The sequence below is a fragment of the Maylandia zebra genome, linkage group LG7 (assembly GCF_041146795.1).
Source record: "Maylandia zebra isolate NMK-2024a linkage group LG7, Mzebra_GT3a, whole genome shotgun sequence".
Classification (NCBI taxonomy): Eukaryota; Metazoa; Chordata; class Actinopteri; order Cichliformes; family Cichlidae; genus Maylandia; species Maylandia zebra.
In genome coordinates, this window is record NC_135173.1 from 66,796,677 (window position 1) to 66,816,724 (window position 20,048).

General features: G+C 41.3%; 1 protein-coding gene across 2 annotated transcripts in view; it reads right to left on the minus strand.

The window, feature by feature from the left end:
• Positions 1 to 20,048, minus strand: part of galnt18a (UDP-N-acetyl-alpha-D-galactosamine:polypeptide N-acetylgalactosaminyltransferase 18a) — a 184,199-nt gene that overhangs the window by 48,353 nt on the left and 115,798 nt on the right. For both annotated transcript variants that reach the window (XM_014413111.4, XM_014413110.4), the window contains exons 5-6: positions 4,175 to 4,372; positions 2,147 to 2,261 (exon numbers count right to left, since the gene is read on the minus strand). In XM_014413111.4, coding sequence (XP_014268597.1) covers positions 2,147 to 2,261; positions 4,175 to 4,372 — 313 coding nt within the window. The remainder of the gene's footprint in view (positions 1 to 2,146; positions 2,262 to 4,174; positions 4,373 to 20,048) is intronic.

The following is a 20,048-nucleotide window of genomic DNA, read 5'->3' on the forward strand; positions in this document are numbered from 1 at the left end:
ATAATTACTGGGGAAACATCCACCATTCCCGAGCAAATACAGGGAGCATCAGTCAGCTTGGATGCTGGCAGGTCTGCTTGTTCAGCTCTTTAGCTCCATAACCTAAGCAATACCTTATTTTTCCACCAGGGGCAGCAGAGCAGATCTTTTACTGAAGGTCTCTGTTCATCTGTTGAAACATAGATACTGAATAAAGCACTGAAAAGGTTAAGATTGCAAGGAGGGATCCAAAAATAGTGGCAGTGCTGTAATCAGTCCAAACATGCATGAGGTGATTACTCTGAAGGGGAGATTGGACACATTTAAATCGACAGATTTCAGTTTATTTCGGGCCAGTTTCTGAAACCATAGTTGCTGCTGGCTTGTCCCACCATAACTCAAATCAGCTTTCAGTTCTTCTCCCTCGATTCTGATCATTTAGCTCCAAGCATGCCTTCTTTAGCTTTTTACGGTTCATTGAAGGCTGCCGATGTGGGTTTCTTTTACTGCTGTTTTAGAAGAATGGAGCCAGGGGGAAGGTGGCATTTAAAACGTCTATTAATGAATCACAAATGGATGCAGTCAGACAAAGTTAATGATAACTGGGCTGTATGTCTGTTTTAGAGGGCACAGTACAGTAACAACCAGAAACTTCTCTCTGTGTTTCATTTATTTATCTATTCTTTTCTAGACTTGGTGGTTCAGATCAGCATCAGCCAGCCCGGCCTGATAATCAAACCTGCCCGACACAGACACGGTTGCAGTAAATCACTCCACACCGAGCCTGAGTCAACAGTTTCTCTCGATGGCTCCCGGATACATTCAGCCTCAACGCTGTGTCATCCTCCCGGGGCTGATTGGCAGCCTCAGGATGACTGTGCTTGTGCAGAGCCCAAGGCCTCTAGAGATCCGATTAGAGATAGAGTCCCTCTGGTAACTTAATGTTCTGATGGAGTTAGGCTGCCTGAAAATGAAATAAAATGTGTTGCTGCTCAAATTTGCCAGAAACTACAAGAAAACTGGAAGATGTGGAAGTTACTGTCACCATAATGTGATATATTCATATAATTTTATCATATTAAGTTACAATTTGTAGTTGTTACATCATTAGTAATTAGCCAGTTTGGGTGAGTCACCGATAAAGATGCTGCTCTATCAAAGGAAAGGTCATTCTTTTTTCTGTATGCTAGGCGAGCCGTCCTTTTAGCACAGTTCAGGTTGGATGGTGACAGCAGCTGATGCTGTTGTTAGGCGGCCCACGCTACATGTGTTTGTAGGTTACTGTATGGAAAGTGCTGGCAGAGATCTCAATCGATATAATTCAAATCAGTTTTACTGGTATATGCAACTGTTCTTGAATTTTAAGATAGGGGTCCAAAAATTAACAGCTCCTTATGAGCAAGAAAAACACCCAAAAAAGAAAAAAAAAAAAAGCTTTGTTTTCCTTCCCTCCCTCAGCACACCCTGAGGAAATGTAGCAACCTGTTAAAACCAGGCTCGGGGAGGGAGGGCCACCAAAGACACAGTGTGGAAGAAAGCCTGAGCTTAATAAGGCTTTATAAAGACACAGAGAGAAACATTTGAGTGAAGAAGAAACACCCAGTGCATCATGGGATGCCCCCAGCAGCCTAGACCTATTGTAGCATAACTAACGGAGAATTCAGCATCACCTGATCCAGCCCTAACTTTATGCAGGTGTAAATAAATATATTTTGAAATAAACTGACACTTTTTCCTCATAAAATGACAGTTTTCTATTAATGCACGCTGGCTGTATCCTTGTAAGGACTTTACATTATAATATAAAGCACCTTGAGGTGACTTGTTGTGATTTGGTGCTATATAAAGAAAACAGAACTGAATTGACGGGTCAGTTTAAGATTGATAACGGTTATCATTGCTCCATGTTTCACCAGTAACTAGTTTTTAGAAGTCTGGTTAAACCAAGCTGTCAGGCAGCTGCTGCTGATTACATCAAAATGGCGAGTGTGGCAAAAGTTTTGACCCCAATACATTAAAAAAACGAATTTTTACTATAATCAAAACCATCTGTTTCATTCTGGACTGTATCGTAAGGGTCTCCATGAAGCTGGACAAAAAGGAGTTCTTGAGTATTCAGAAATTAATCAGTTTGGTTATAAAAAAAAGTTTATAAAGACCGTCTCACCCTGATTCCAAGCTCCACATTTTCTCCACCATAAATTTCCATGCCCTCATCAAGCAGGCCAATCTCTTCAAAGTATTTCCTGTCGACCACAAAGCAGCCAATCAGAGCAGGGCTCCTAGAATGAGAGGAAAGAGAAAAGGTCACAGAAAAATGAAGCTTGCTTTATATTAAAGTGAATGCACTGTCATTAGGCCCTTTAAAAAATATAATGCAAAGCCTTCTCCTCTACCCACATACAACAGCTATGTCCTAATCCACAATTAGCCTCATACTGGGGCTAATTGTGGGGATCAAGCCCCCTGCAGATCTATTTTTCAAGTACACTGCACATTCGCTGCTCTAAACATAGTCCTTAGTCTTGCATGAAAACCCAAGCAGTGCATTATACTCACAAATGATGCAGCTGTCAAAATGATGCCTTCACCTAACACAACTACTTCAGGACATTTTGTGGAAATTCAGGCGGGAAGAGTACACAAATCTTTCATCAACATCAAACTGAACCAACAGGGGTGAAAAATAACTCCTATTAGTATTCATGCTGTCAGTCGCACACATCTCTTCTTATCAATATGAAATACAGCAGCGCAGCAAAAACAGCTTGTTTGGGTGAATTTTGCATCCCAGTGGATACACACAGTGGCAAACAGCCAGAAACCAAAAAAAGACCCCCCCCCCCCCCCGGCTTTCAACACATTCTTTTTCATACAACATTCAGTTAAAGAGTTGTTTTTATTTTGCAGCCTATAGCGTACAGCAAATACTGAGCTATGGAGTTCTCATTATCAATCTGCAGTGGTGCTAAATGTGAGGTGCAGAGGAAACACTTCCAGGTGTGCTGAAGCATTAAGAGTTCCTTTCACTGGAACTAAGAGCCGAGCCCCCGCACCGTAATCCCCCCGCCACCAAACTTTACACTTGTGCAGTCAGAAAAGTACCGTTGCCCTGGCAACCGCCAGATCCAGACTGGTCCGTCGAACTGCCAGACGAAGGAGCGCGATTGGTCACTCCAGAGACATGTCTGCACTGTTCTGTATTTCACTGCATTTTAGTAGTAGTATCCATTATCGCATTCAAAGGTGGATTTTCTGAAGCTCAGCGGAACAATGTGCGTCCGAACACTGCCTCTCACAGACTGTAACTCATCATCTTCTGATAACTAGGAAGAGCACAATACGCATGTTTACTTAAGAAATTAGATACCGATTTAACAAAACTGCTCTGAAAGCCATTAAGCGGTAACAATACTCTCAAGCGGTCCTCCCGAGCAAATCCAGCAGCAATCTGCACTTGAACAAAAGTGCTTAAGAAGATAGAGAAATAAATAACTGGGCCCATTTATCTTCTCCCATTACAATATTGAGCAGGATACGTCCTCTTGTTTTTCTCCAAATCTATAAACACTGTATTATTGATTTACTTGCCATAAACCTCAACAACAGACATGTTATCCTCTTTGCACGTATTGGTGAGCAGGCAATTCTGCTGTCATTACTGGGCTGTTTGTCTGTACTGGTCTCTGGTGTGCGTAAGCAATCTTTCTCCGTTATATTGGCAACACTTTCCTGGCCACTGAAGATCATTCACTGTGGGTATGCGTGGTGACTGTGCGTGGTGTTCAGGACATCAAATAAGCAGACATAAAATGCACCTGCTCTCCTTCTTAAATGTTAACTGTAACGGCCCACCGAGACCGTTTTTATGTCTTACACTTAATTTGCTCTGTAGCTGTATTGCTTCCCGCGGGTTTTATACGGGTTACAATACTGACACTACACTAAGCAGAATTTACATGCGTAATTATTCATGGGGATTAGTGTTGGAGAAATTATAATGTAAAAATAATGAGCTTAGTAAGTGATCTTATCAACCCTACTTCAATATGCTTCAAGTCAAATGATTAATAATTAATACATTCTTGGACTTCTTTCACATAAAGAGGTTCCTTTTAATAAAATAAAACCATTTCTTTTTCCCCCTCATATTTTTTTTTACATTATCGAGCCTCAGAGCTCATCTCCCGTTTACCTGATAGGCGCCGTATTGTTGTGCTGCGTCCACCAGGACTTTGGCGGGTTGAGGTATCTGCACCACAGCTCCCAGTCGAAGCCCTGAGCAGACAGAGGGTATTCCTCGATCTCAAAGGTGTCATACTTGATGTTGTCAAATGAAGGCGAGACCACCCGGGTCCGGTCCTCCTTTATTCGCTGCAGAATAGGCTCCGCCCTGCAGGATGATAAAGTACAGATAGGAATGTGTTTATAAAGACAAAAGCAAATTATTGAAGAGATCGGTCTTACGCTGCGAGCTGCAGGGATTAACGTGGTCTCTCCCATCATCTCACATCATGTTGTGAGAAGAATCAACACCATAAAGTATAGATTACTGGAAAAACAGTCTTTGTAGATGTGGTTTCATCACATTTTGACTCTGCATCAGCTACAAGCAGAGCTGTGCTAAGCCTGTCCGAACCTATGTCTTCCCCACCCAATGCACACATCTCCTGTGGTGTGCACAACCACACTGAGTTCTGTACCGCACAGGATGTGGCACTGGGCACTGCTCTCGTCGTTCACTGCTAACGGGGGAAGTTTCTTCTGATCTGAGGTCATATTAGAAAGAACCGAGTAGCAAGGCAGGACAGGCAGGGTGTTTGTGGCTCCTGAGAGGGGTGAGAGGCTCATGTGTATTGGCGTGCTTCCCGATGCAGTGAGGGGGCGACTGGTGGCACCAGCTAAACCACCAGCTGGAGCGATTGGCACACGCATAATGGGGTCGGTGTGCCCACCAGCAGACACATCAATTTGTGCAGATTTGACAGGGAAGCACTGCTGCCCGGCTCCCAGGCAGGGACGTTAGGGGCCCAAAGGTTGTCTGTGAATACCCCACAAAGCTGTGGTGGGTCTTGAGTTAACTGCACAAAGCGATGCTAAGAGAGGTGTGTAGTGGAACCTGGGGGCACAAAATGCTTGTCCGGCTGTATTTGTAAGACCTGCGACTGATTGGCGACCTTTCTTTGTCTTTTCTGATTGACTGCAGGACAAGAAGGAAGAGCCTGCTGCTGTGCTGCTTTATCAACTACTCCCCCTGGAGGATCATGTGATAGTGTTACCTTGTTTTTTCTAATATTCCTGTGCAGCTTTCTGTTGAGCGAGGAGGAGTGAGCAAGCTTTCTAATAAGCTTTGATTCTTTTCCTCTAAAGAGACGTTTAGTGAAGAAATTACATTTTGTTCCAGTAGATATTTGTTTTACTCATTCATTATTTCACTTTGCTTTTACTTCTGTGCGGGTGTTGATTCTTTTGGTGTGCACATATACTCTGTAGCAGCCTTTTTATTAAATGTATTTCTTTTAAAAAAAGACGGAAAGCTTTTGTTGAGCAATCATCTTAAAGCCGATACATGTGGTTCAGAACTAATTTGTGTGCTATTAATTTGGTCACAGTTGCTTCATTATGCATCTTTTTGTCATGTACAAATACAGTCATCTCAAAGACAGGATAATAAACTTCAGGTAACTGATCTAACATCCAAGACTGGACCCTAAAAATTCTGACTGCTCTAAATGTCCCTAAAGGATGGAAAAACAAACAGCACAAGACACAAAATGTTCACCTTGAATCATGTTTGAATTTTTGAGCCTTATTTGCCTCTTTGCTTTGTTTTGATTAAATAAATATAAAAGACAGTTTTTGTGGTCCTTTTTGTCTTTATTGAGCCTAAATCTCATTGGTGTATTTTCACAGTTTATGTTCCTGATTCTGCTCCGATTGGGCGGAGCAACCAAGTAATTTTATCCAGCTTTTATTTAGTTCAAAGCTCTGTTTCAGCAGTGTCATTATCTCCAAGTACCAAAATGCAAATGAAGAAGTCAAAAGAAAACAGAAAAGTCAAAAGGCCCCAGACACCGGCAGAGGAAACAGCCTAAATTATTCCTCTTCTATCTTATATTTGTCATGAATATTACTGATGCTGCCTGCTGTCAGCTGAAGATTCTTTGCCCTTAAGAACTTTATAACCCGGCTGCATGTTCGGGTTTGTTTGTTTTGAAATTTGCATTTTAACAGTAGAGAAATAAAAAGTTCTTTAAACTGAATTTGAAGCCTAAAAAAGTCAAACATGTATTAAATATCACACGAATGAGTCTGTCTGGGAAAAAAGAATGTGATAAAACAATCTGGGGAATTGTCAGTTCAAGCTGGGAAATGAGACGGCCGTCTTGACTGGATCAGGAAGGTCATCCCGCTGGAGAGCAGCGAGCACAGAGCTGAATCAAGGACTGAAGGAGTGCAGCTGAAGGCTCATCAGAGACAGCAGAATCAGTGGAAGCAGTAAGGTGGTGTCTGGAATATGAAGTCCTTGAGAGATCCGATTCCATCCTACTTAGCCTTGTAAGCCATTCCAGAGCTGAGAATTGAATCGGAGAGTGAGTACAGGAAGTGGCTGGAAAATTCAGCGTTGGGGGGCTGAAGAGAGTCCAAAGAGTCCAACCAGAGCCAGGACTACAAATGAAGTCCTTGATCAAGTAATATGCAATTCAGCGGATGTTGACCACAAGGCTACGGGGCTGTGGTGGGATGATAACTTTGGCAAGTTGGACAGCTCTTAAGATTCATGGGGGGATGTTGGCAGCCTGGGCAGTGATCACACACAGAGGGAAAGAGCACTGCTGTTGAAAAGCTGAGCAGATCACAAGATGTCCTGCTGCAGATAACGTCTGTCCCCAAGCAGAGATGCTGTTTGTCTATTTTTAACTCTTCGGCATTCAAACCTCGGACATTTTGTGACATTTCTTTGTTAATTATGTGGTTCTTCCAGGAAACAGAGTAGGTTTGTGATATAAAAAAGAAAAGTTGAAAGATTGCAAAGCAGACATTTAAAAATGTTCCTGTTTTAAAAGACGATTTTTATTCATATTTAGTGAAACAGGATTTAAATCAAAGTGGGTTGCAAAGCAGCTTGCAGAAAAACATAGTCCTTCACTCAAAAGCAGGGCATAATTTTTTTTAGCAGGTATCTGTACTTGTTGTCTCTTTTCAGCCATTAAGGTGGACCTTTAGGGTTCCAACGTTCTCTTGTTTTTAAACCTGAGACACTTTTTAAGGAGTCATGTTTGACTGTATGAGCAGAACCCCGGACTGCCGCTTAAAGGTGTGAGCTGTGTCAGTTTAAAACACCCTGCATAACTGGATGGTCCATCTTCAAACTCATTCAGAGCAGACAGGCAGGAAGAATTCAGCACTGACATTTCTGATGAAGTGTGTGAAAAATGTTTGGAAAACAGAGTCTCTTAAAATGCTAGGCATATTCTGAGTCGTCCACTGATTGCACTTCTCTGCCACTAGATTACATAAAATATTCAAAGGGATTTCACCTCTGTGCATAAAATGTTTGACGAAGGCAGGAACTCTTTTAGTTTAATAGATTACAGACTTTCTGAGGTTAAAGTGAAGGATTAATATGAAGCTCAGGTTGTCTCCCTATCCACAATGAAGAAGTCTGCTACACTCCAGGAACATGGGGCAGCCCAAACGTTTGTCACGAGGCTCAAGGATTTAAGAAATATACCACAATCAGAAAAAAAGCAGATACAATGAGTCAAGCCATTTACCTGACAATGACAACAAAGTTAAAATGATTGGTTAATGGTCTAATTGAGCAACAGTATTCTAAGGTAATACCTTTCAAATATGATGTAATACAGTAATTTCTCCTTAATGTCAGAAAACACCAGCGTTCTTAAATGTTAGATTTTCTTTTAATTTACAGTGGCTTGCAAAAGTATTCGGCCCCCTTGAACTTTTCCACATTTTGTCACATTACAGCCACAAACATGAATCAATTTTATTAATTTGCAGTTATTTATTTGTAAAAAATGTTTGGTATCATGTATGATTTTCGTTCCACTTCTCACGTGTGCACCACTTTGTGTTGGTCTTTCATGTGGAATTCCAATAAAATTGATTCATGTTTGTGGCTGTAATGTGACAAAATGTGTTAAAGTTCAAGGGGGCCGAATACTTTTGCAAGCCACTGTACATATTTTTGTATATCTCTACCTTTCTTTCCAAAAATCTAGAAAACAGATGTTTGAAAAAAAGTTTTTAATAGTCTTATCGAAAGTTCTTAAAGTTTAAGCATTATCAATATTAGCTTTAATTTCACGATCACTGTGTCACCAGCAAAATCTGAGAAGAACTGTTTTCTGACTCAAAATGAGATCTTTGCAAAATTGTGTGCTTGCTGTATCTCTGTCTTATCTAACAAAGCTGGGCACTCGGTTAATGCTAATGAGGCAGAACCTTACTGATCCTTTTGTGTTATTATTGATGTGAAGAAGACAAAGGCTGAGTGGAATGAGAAAAATCAGAGCCTTGCCACTTCAATTTGTGGACTGCTAGAGGCTGTCATCTAAATGCAAACTACCACTGGCAGTTCCACGAGGGAGAAAACATAAACCTGGCACTGTGGCTCACAGTCATGCATGTTTGATCAGTTCAGGCCCACAGATGTATACGATAATAACATCAGAAATTCCCAGCATTAGAGGGGGGGGGGGGCTCTTTCATCCTGCACTCTGATTGTTCTTGGGCGGTAAACCTCGCCTATGGCTGAGTTTTTTTTTCATCCGCTCGCACATATAAACACAGCGAGCCCACACAGATAAGCCTGGAATCTTGATATAGGGGGAAATCTGGGATCCACCTAATTAGTGAGACCTTCACATCAAAGAAAGGTAAAGGCTGGAGTGTTCACACGGGGAAGTGCCACGTCAGCTGAGAGAAAATTATTCTCTCACAGCTGAATATTAAAACATGTAAGGTGCTCTGGAACTCATTCATTTAGCTGCAGATCTCCAGATAGATTAACCCCAGCCTCCGTGAACTGCAATTAGTTAATATATCTACAAATTTATGGCAAATAAATTAGTTATATTTGAACAACATATTAGCCAGGAGCAAGTGATTTAAAAAGATCCGTTTTAGAAAAAAAAGAAGTGTCTAATAAAATAACTTCACTTTCTGTGTTTGACATTTTTAACTTCATTTAATTTTTTGTAAACAATAAAAATTCAGAAAATAACTTTTTTTGTGTTGTCAAATGAAGATGAAGTTCCATCTTATGTTAATGGAGCAGCAGGTGTGCCATTACGTCATCTCTCAGCATAGACTGAGCTTTGAACTACAGTACTAACAGGGATGAGAAAGAGAGATCATACAGGGAGTGCAGAATTATTAGGCAAATGAGTATTTTGTCCACATCATCCTCTTCATGCATGTTGTCTTACTCCAAGCTGTATAGGCTGGAAAGCCTACTACCAATTAAGCATATTAGGTGATGTGCATCTCTGTAATGAGAAGGGGTGTGGTTTAATGACATCAACACCCTATATCAGGTGTGCATAATTATTAGGCAACGTCCTTTCCTTTGGCAAAATGGGTCAAAAGAAGGACTTGACAGGCTCAGAAAAGTCAAAAATAGTGAGATATCTTGCAGAGGGATGCAGCAGTCTCAAAATTGCAAAGCTTCTGAAGCGTGATCATCGAACAATCAAGCGTTTCATTCAAAATAGTCAACAGGGTCGCAAGAAGCGTGTGGAAAAACCAAGGCGCAAAATAACTGCCCATGAACTGAGAAAAGTCAAGCGTGCAGCTGCCAAGATGCCACTTGCCACCAGTTTGGCCATATTTCAGAGCTGCAACATCACTGGAGTGCCCAAAAGCACAAGGTGTGCAATACTCAGAGACATGGCCAAGGTAAGAAAGGCTGAAAGACGACCACCACTGAACAAGACACACAAGCTGAAACGTCAAGACTGGGCCAAGAAATATCTCAAGACTGGTTTTTCTAAGGTTTTATGGACTGATGAAATGAGAGTGAATCTTGATGGGCCAGATGGATGGGCCCGTGGCTGGATTGGTAAAGGGCAGAGAGCTCCAGTCCGACTCAGACGCCAGCAAGGTGGAGGTGGAGTACTGGTTTGGGCTGGTATCATCAAAGATGAGCTTGTGGGGCCTTTTCGGGTTGAGGATGGAGTCAAGCTCAACTCCCAGTCCTACTGCCAGTTTCTGGAAGACACCTTCTTCAAGCAGTGGTACAGGAAGAAGTCTGCATCCTTCAAGAAAAACATGATTTCCATGCAGGACAATGCTCCATCACACGCGTCCAAGTACTCCACAGCGTGGCTGGCAAGAAAGGGTATAAAAGAAGAAAAACTAATGACATGGCCTCCTTGTTCACCTGATCTGAACCCCATTGAGAACCTGTGGTCCATCATCAAATGTGAGATTTACAAGGAGGGAAAACAGTACACCTCTCTGAACAGTGTCTGGGAGGCTGTGGTTGCTGCTGCACGCAATGTTGATGGTGAACAGATCAAAACACTGACAGAATCCATGGATGGCAGGCTTTTGAGTGTCCTTGCAAAGAAAGGTGGCTATATTGGTCGCTGATTTGTTTTGTTTTGTTTTTGAATGTCAGAAATGTATATTTGTGAATGTGGAGATGTTATTTTGGTTTCACTGGTAAAAAGAAATCATTGAAATGGGTATATATTTGTTTTTTGCTAAGTTGCCTAATAATTATGCACAGTAATAGTCACCTGCACACACAGATATCCCCCTAAAATAGCTCAAACTAAAAACAAACTAAAAACTACTTCCAAAAACATTCAGCTTTGATATTAATGAGGTTTTTGGGTTCATTGAGAACATGGTTGTTGTTCAATAATAAAATTATTCCTCAAAAATATAACTTGCCTAATAATTCTGCACTCCCTGTATTCCTCCCATATTGGACATAAATTGTTAAATTCAGAATTTATCTTAAAATCCTTTTTACATACAAATTCTTGAATAATAGGTCGTATCTGAACGGGAGGCAGAGCCTTCAGTTTTCAGGCCCCTCTTCTGTGGAACCAGCTTCCAGTTTGGATTCAGGAGACAGACACTATCTCTACTTTTAAGATTAGGCTTCAAAATTTCCTTTTTGCTAAAGCATTTAGGCTACGTTCACTCTGCAGGTCTTAATGCTCAATTCCGATTTTTTGATCAAATCCCATTTTTTTGTCTGCTCGTTCACACTACAATTAAAATGCGACAGCAAACGCGCTCTAGTGTGAACGCTCAAAGCGGCCCACATGCACAAAAGAAGACGTCACACACAATGCGCTGTTTAGACCCAGAGCAACAGTATTGTTTGACTGATGGCCCTTAATATAAAGACTTCAGACTTTATATTTCCCAATTTTTGCTTTAAGTTATTTTGTTATTTACATAATAATGTGAATAACCTAGAGCTGGGCGATAGAACGATAACGATATGTATCGCGATATAACTTTTTCTCGATAGAAAAATTAAACTATTGCGATAGACCTCGCCGCTCTTGTCCTCTTAAAAAAAAAAAAAAAAAAAAAAAAAAAAGAACAGCCAATCCAAATTACGTAGCGCAGAGCTGAACCAATCACAGGAAGAGCCATAGAAGTTCCGTAGTGTGAAGGTATTTCGGCTATTTCAAGTCTGACAAAAAACAGAGTAGCGTGCACTGTAAATTGTGCCGAAAGCAAGTCTGGAAATACAATAAACTGGTGCATGAGTCACACTGTGCGCCACGTTATTGTTTCGGTGAAATGAATTTCTACAATACTGTTACTGTTAATTCTACTCTCTGCAGTGTTTAAATGCTTACATATACACACAGTTACTGTCCCTCCACACATACGACTCGGTTCTGCTTCTATGCCCCAGCTTTGTTTACTTTTTCCCACCGAGGCTTCTAGACTTCTGATTGGCCAATATTTCTGCACGGTTAGGAATCTAGCGCCACCTGCTGCTTTGGCATGTTCATAGCAGCGTTTTCCTTCATTTCTGCCTTTATGTGTGGACGGGATTATTTTTAAAACGAAAACGGAAAATCTCCGTTTTCAAAAATACCCGTGTACGTGTGGACGTAGCCTCAGTCTCTGACTGGAAGCGCTAATTCGTCATTCGGCTTTTGTCAGACTAAAGTAACTGTTAAAACTGTTTGAAAAGCTCAGCTATACAACAAGGAGAGATTGAGAATTTCCTTTTAGTTCTCAGTTTATTTGATATTGACAAAAGTTAGTCAGTTTTGTCTGTTATTCTGTAAAACAAACTAAGATTTATTTTTAGAATTAATATTTTGTTTCTAAGTGGAATTGACAATTTAGTCTGTTTCGTTTGTTCTATTTTGAAACTTAAACGCTTTAGCGGCTGCCTTTTGTGTAGTTTGCAATATTTGCCTTTATTTATCTGAAAAAGTCTCATGTTCCTTAAGTACATCTACCCTGTTGAACTTATTATGGGAAATAAATATTTAAATAAAAACAAGCTGCTGATTATTTCACATTTTACTTGTGAGCAACGGCACATTTAAATCTTACAAATATAGTTATTTGGCTTATATCGTGATAGATATCGTTATCGCCTGAAATGAAAAAAACATATCGTGATATGAAAAAATCTTATATCGCCCAGCTCTAGAATAACCTAATAATGATCCTTATTGCTGTTTTAGAGGAGCGGTGCTTCAAAGGATAGTTGCAGATTTCTGTCAGAATCTGCAGATTATACAGTACAAATAAAATGTTCACGTTTCTCCAACGTTGTCTTCCCAACAGTTTCACTGACATCAGGATGGCCAGGAAGCCTTCACGATGTCTTCTCCGGCGCTGATAATTGGCGTCTGTCTTGTGTCGGTGACGTAAAAGACGGATTTAATGCGACATGACCATCAAACAGCAGTCGTTTTCTAAAACATCAGATATGTATGGGATTCAGCACCACATACGAAAGTGACCCAGATCGGATTTGAAAATATCGGATTTGTCTGTGTGTACTGTCTTTCTATGGTCTCCTTTTCTTGTCACCTCTAAACCAATCGTGGCAGATGGCTGGCCCTCCCTTAGCCTGGCTCTTTCTGTTAAAAGGGAGTTTTTCTTTGTGCTAGTTCATAGGGTCAGTTGATTGTTGGGGTTTCTCCAGAATACTACAGGGTCTTCTACAATAGACAGATCAATCACTTTCCATGAGTTGCTGTTTGGAGTGGAAACTTATTATATTGTGAGAAAATGTATTTTTAGATGCTGCTTGTTCGCAGTGTTGCTGCTTGTGTTGGCCGCAGACCACTTTCAACAATTCTGTTGGAGTGCAGTCTATACAACAGGCTATTTCTGTACATACATGCCAACATACATGCACTTCATCATGTAATTATGTTTTGCCACCATATTTGGCGATGACTAGGAGCCCATATAGAGAATATGAGATTATAGAGGATTACTGTGATAACAGCCGGACAGTCTCTCTAACATAAAACACCCTATAATTACTGGACTTTGATTCAAAATAGACAACACTGCCGATAATTGCAATGGATGGTAGAGGCAATTATGCAGATCGAGCAGTCAGTGCTTTGTGGGTAATTATACAGCAATTTCTCAATTTCTGCAAAAAGAAATGTAGAATCTTCCAGAGGGTGGCCGAGATTCGGAGCACAGGAAGGAGCGTGGAAAATAAAGGTTTAGGAGGAAGGTGTCAGCAGAGGAAGACAAATGAAAGAGACGGAGAAGAAAGTAACACAGAAGAGCAGAGGCGTGCCCGCTGCTTTGTCATTACTACAAGTGAAATCACATGCGTTACTGGGAGCGTTAATAACACTGGCACAAATACAACAGCGGCTATTATGGCAGTGACGAGCGGCACAACAAGAAACATTTAAACACAAAAACACATTGTCAACAAAGTGTGCTTAAAGAGAGGGGAAAGTGGACGGAAAAAGCCTCGTTCGCTGGCTGAGCTCTTTTGTGTCTCAGCCAAGAGTGATGTTATTAGCCACAGACAAATACCCCCACTGTGGCAATACGTAGGAGGTTTGTGTCAGAGCTTCGTACAGGGAGGGAGGGAGGACTGGAGTGGGTGGACGAGTGGAGGGTTAGGAACCTTGTAAGTGTCTCTCGTCGAATGTGAAGCACACAGCAGCAGCAAATGTTATTTTGGATCCAACCCAGACAGTAAGATGAAGCACGCTGAAGAGCAAAAAGCAAGGCAGCACACACAAACGTGTTACCTGCAAATCGATGTTGAACTCGTGTGTGTGCGTGTGTGAGACATTCTGGCGGCTGTCAGAATGATTAACGGGTGCAAAGCAGTGTTTTTAAGAAAGGACCCCGAGGTCGCAAAGTGTCCTCGGCTCAAAGAGGCTGCTAGGAAGCAAAACAGCACTTGACAGAAGAGCTGACGTGTTACGGAGCTCAGCTGCCCCAAGACTGTCACGTGTTACACACAACCAGTTATGCTAATGGGGTCAGTAATTAACTACTGCTCTCATTACTTAAGGTGCTTAATGGATTCATTAGGAAGTATTTCAACTGTGTGTCAACATGCTCGTCTCTGGCATCACGCGTGCTTGCAATTATTTAAACTCCAGCCTTAAGAGTGGGTTATTTCCAGGAAATAAAAGTGTCCTCATTAAAATGCAAATACATGCGACTTATCAGATTACCTGCTGTAACTAGGAAGCAAGGTTTAAATATTTAAACTTTCAGCAGGAAATGCAGGCAGGCCAAAATATCCCAAATAGTTGGAATAACGAATCTTTAACCTATAGTCAGTCTATACCTCAGGTGGCACATTGATAAGCCTTCTAGTTCAAAGAATTGCTCCTAAACTGTGTGACAAGTGGGATATTTGTGAGCATGCACTGCTGCGAATTGTTGTGGAAGTGTCGGTTAGCGAGCGTCCACGGGAATTTGAAGCCGGAGTAAGGAAACTGGAACTGTCGGTAAATCGATGTAGAACACGAATTTCTGTCAGTGTTACGATCACGAGAAAGTAAATAAAATAAAATCAAGACAGCGGTACGAGAGTAGCTTTTGTAATAAGGAAGTGCTCTGAATATGTCAAATCTCAAACTGTTTATTAGTCCAAACCAGAACTGTGGGCATTTCTAAGTAGGCATGACATCATTTTTAATTTTACATAACCAGATGTGATACTATGAGTTCATACTCTGTTATGAACATGATGTTTATTAGCATCATTTTAATATATAGACAAGTAAAGAAGGTCACTACTGCTCCAGTAATGTATAGCATTTCAGTAATTACAGTTACCTTTCCTGAAAAACAGGGAAAGACTTTACTTTTGTCCGATATTCAAACAATACAGCACATTTACATCACTGATTATAGTTCAGCCCATAAGATGAACGGCACTCTGTGCTCGTAAGCAGGAAGGAGGACTCACCTTTAGCAGCTTGACAGCGATGAGTTTCACATCAGCTGCTCACAGTGTGGTGGTGTTGGATCGTTCTGTTTTTGTTCACCTTTTCCTGTTTTATTTTGAAAACATTGGTTTCTGTTCCTGTCAATTTTTATTCCTCGCTTTGCTCATTTTCCATCCTGGTTAGTTGTTTGCCCCGCCCTGATTAGTCTCACCTGTGCTGGCTTCCACAGTGTATACTGCCTATGCTGCCTGGCACCTTTGCACACCGCACGTGTAAATATATTCTTTTCTTAACGCAGCCGTTCACACCAACTGCGTAATTTTGCAGGATGAATTTGTGATTTTGTTTTTTCAGATCATCTCATGGGTGACGTTCAGGTAATGCTGCTCCACACGTCCAACACTCAGATCTGGATTTGATGTAATCAAGGTGGAATTTAATCAAAACTAGAGCTTACTTCATGAAACGGAGCCAAGAAGACAAAGTGGACGGTGAGGGAGTCAGTGTTAAAACATTCAACCTTAAAAATTACATGCAGCTGCCACTTGGCTTCAAATGAAGCAGAAAATGTAAAACCTCAATAACTAGTAAATGTCCTTTCATATTTCTGGAATGGCTATAACTGGGAGCGACGTTGCTAGTTATCATTATGATGCCACTTCATCTCATACTGACTGACTTATTCACCTCAGCTGCTTAAGATCACCGTCTTTCCCCCGTGCTCCTGCTACGTACACTGGATTATATTTTTTATACAAGTATTTTCTGTATCGGTTTCATATTAAAAGCCCTCTTCAGCTTCATAAACCGGTTAATATTTTGAGGATATTCTCACAGTTATCAGAGTGAGAGAGTCATTTCTCACAGGGACTGTAAGAGATGTTAAACTGTCGCCGTTGCAGAGTCGTACCGTACAGCAGATTGAACTGTCAGAAGTGATTTACTCATCAGTGTGCAGCTAAACAGTGAATCCGTTAAAAATGATGGCAGCCTGTTCCAACCAGCACATTAACTCTGATAAAACCGGCAGTTTTTGACAAAATGCAAAAGTTACTGAAAGTCATTCACTCAATTCTGCAAATACTGTCAGACAACAACGACTGTGGCACACACAACGAAGAAAGTCACAGAAAATGCGTCTCTTAAGCCGGTAAGAATGATGGACTTTAATCTCTTGTTTTACTTCTTGAGTAAATTTTGTGAATATCAGAATAACAGTGAAACACACCTGAGACCACTCAAGCCAAATAAGCTGAAATCCTGAGAAAGGGAAAGAAAGCAGATGAGACCTGGAAAACATATTTAGTAAACCGGAAAGCTTATTTGTCTGATTTGTTACCATTACATGCAGGACTGCCCGCTGCCCTCACCCTGATTCAGGTGCACTTTCTAACTCAACTCAGCAATTAGCACTAGTTCTGCACTGATGGCCAGAGACAAGTTAAAGCTGAGGGTCACCTTCAAATGTAAACACAGTATAAAAACTTCAGCAAGTCTTTGAGCTGTCACTTGAAAGCCTCATGCAAAGAAATCAATTTAGATTAGAAAAAAGATTTGCTGTTGCTCACAAAGCACGAGATGGATATACAAATCTGTCACCACCAAGTGTCAAGAACTGAGTGAGAAGCATCATCAAGAAATTCAAAGAGAGCCACAAGTACAGAACAAGCCTGACAGAGGTAGAAAGAGAAAGACTTCAAAGACTTTAGGAAGAAAACTAGGGAGAGATGTGTTTAACTACCCCAGACCCTGCAGAGGAATAGACTGTGCGGCTGCACACCAAGAAAAAGTCCACTTCTGTAGATAAAACTAAAGGTCTTTGGCCACAGAGATGCTACTTATGTTTAGACAAGGGAGAGGCACCACAGTCCTCACAGTGAAACACAATAGTGGAAGTATTATGCTGTGGATGCGTCAGTGCTTCTGGAACTTGGAACTAGTGACGGTGGAAGAAAGAAAGATATGTGACAACTTTAAATGAAAACTTCAAGCAGTCAGCAGCAAAACTGGGTCTGGGTCGTTCTTCTTCTTGTCCTGTTCAATACGACGACTAAAAACATACGCTGGTGCTGGTGAAGAACTCCCTCCAGAAGCTGATTCTGTTTATCTGGATGCTACATTAAGATGAAAAGACTTTTTGGGATTTTCTTATCTGGACATTTAAGCATGCGTCAGACACCAAGTGAACGTTATGTACTGGCCTGCATGAAGCCCTGACTAGGATCCCATTGAAAATCTGTAGAGAGAACAGGGGACCACGGTCCATGTCAGAGGAACATCAAATCTGGAAGAGATGAGAGACTCAACATAGAAGAATGGGATGGGATTGCTCAGGAGGCGTGTGTGAGACTTGCTGAGAACGACAACAAATTACTGCAGGCTGCCGTCCGGCAAAAAGGACACACAAGTAGGCTCGGGGCTGGAATGAAGAAGTGCAGGAAAATATTTAAAGGAAGAGTTTAGCAAAGACAAAGTGGGATAACCAGGCAGACGGGAGTACTGGAAGGTTAGGTGTACAGGAAGGAGAGAGGTGGCAAAGGAAAAGGGTTACAGAGACTTGTATGTAAAGCTGGAAGGTTTGGTGAGGACGAGCTGAGATGAATGCAGATCTGCTGTGACGTTCACAGGTGTATAAGCTAATGTGTGTGCTGATAATAAAAGATATCGTTTCTTCTTTTAATGCTAAGGATGGAGCACGCTTCTTATCCTGCTCAGCTAACAGACTACAGTTTACTGTGCTGACAGTAAGGGCCGAGAGGTGACGGCTGTGACAGTCCAGCATATTGACATGAAGAATTAACATGAAAATGGCTTAAAAGTGTTCTTTCTACTTAGAAAAGCAGAAGTTCTAGTAATGCTAGTCTGTTACTAGTCTGTGTATGTGAAGATGACATGTGGCTGTCTTTTCACAACCATTTAGTAACCAACTGGATGGTGATTAAACACATGAAAAAACACAAACAATGCCAGACCCATTTAATTTCTTTGCTGAATTATTCCGATCAACATTTCTCACATTTCCTGAGACGGTTTGACTGAAGCGTCTCACGATTTCTGCAGATTGTGAGAATCTTTCTGTGATATTTGGTTCTGTAGATGAAGAAATCCCCAAGTTCCTCACACAAATACTCTGAAGCATATTGTTGCTAAACTATTTGCTCACACAGTCATTCACGTAGTGGTAACATGTCCACATCTCTGCTTCTGAAAGACTCAACCTCCAGTGAACCTCGAGAGCATCTCACTGCCGAGGGACTCCTCTATCAATCCTTTATCTGAGGCCTGATTTGAAACTATTGGCAACAACAGTGTGAGCTGCATATGAAAGTTCCAGCTTGAACCAGTTGTACACAGAAACATCAAAACCCTCAGAAAGCAGCTTCAAAGGCTTTGGACCGATCTTCAAAGCGCGCAGCGCAGTGTTGCATTTTAGCCGCTGAATTAAACATGTTTCCAAGTCATGCAGCCGTAACTGGAGCACTGAGGTGTAAGCTCCGTAGGTCAAAGTTGTCCTCATGAGTTAAAGTTTATCAATGATTTATATACGACATCACTAAGAAAGTGACACCGCTGAATGGAAATGGAAAGGAACTGTGTGAGGACTCAGGCTCTCTCTTGACATTAGGTTTAAATGTGTTCAAACAGAGAATGATTTTTAACCATCGCCTTTGTTTATATTGGGTTATTCTGGGCTACTGACTAAGTACTTGTGATAGCAAAGCGGAGACGTTTGTGTTCTTTTTTTTTTCACATTTCCAGAACGCATTTTTATCATGCTGTTAGTATTTACAGCCAGATAAACAATGAATCTCTGGGAACGTGGAGCAGGAGATGAAAAGTCGGATTGGTGCGGCATCAGCTTTAATGCGGGCCTCGTATCAGGCTATTGGGGTGAAGAGAGAGCTCAGCACTGGCAAAGCTTCCAATTTAGCAGTCATTCTGTGCTGTAACCCTCACCTATCGTCATCAGCTCTGACTGGTGACCGAAAGAATGTGGCCAAAATGAGTTTCCTCTGCAGGGCGGCTGAGCTCAGCTTTACAGATAATTTGAGAGAAGAGCAGCTCCTCCACATGGAGGTGGTTTGGGCATCTGAGGTGATGTCTGCATCAGTGGTCATCACTATGGAAACATATTTATAAACTCTTATTTGGCCCAGAAGTGTCTCAGAAGTGTCTCTTATGGAGCAACTGGGAAAGTATGTATGTATGAATAAAATGAAGACTGTGATCTGTTCTGATATTCTAAATAATAAAAGAAACAACATGTCAATAATAACTTTTATATTGATTTTGTTTTGATAAAACATTTTAAAGTTTGTGGATGAAGAGAACCTTGAAGAGACGTGCACCTACGCTCCTTCTTTTCCGAAGCATTTGATGTGCTAAGGTGGCAAACCGAGCTCACGAATACTGCTGGATATTAGCAACGACTAAAACCCAATGCTATGCCAGCAATTCTGACCCTCAAGAAGTCTTAATGTCCTTAGATAGCGAGTTTAATCACTTTAAGAAACATGAAAGAAGGAATATTACGAGTAATGTAGCCCTGAAAGCCAAGCAGTTGTCACATCCTGAGCTTCCTGATCACAGAGGAGTGTCGGGTCACTCAGCTCAGCAGTCTATAAGCCAATTAGACCCCTCCTCCACACACACACA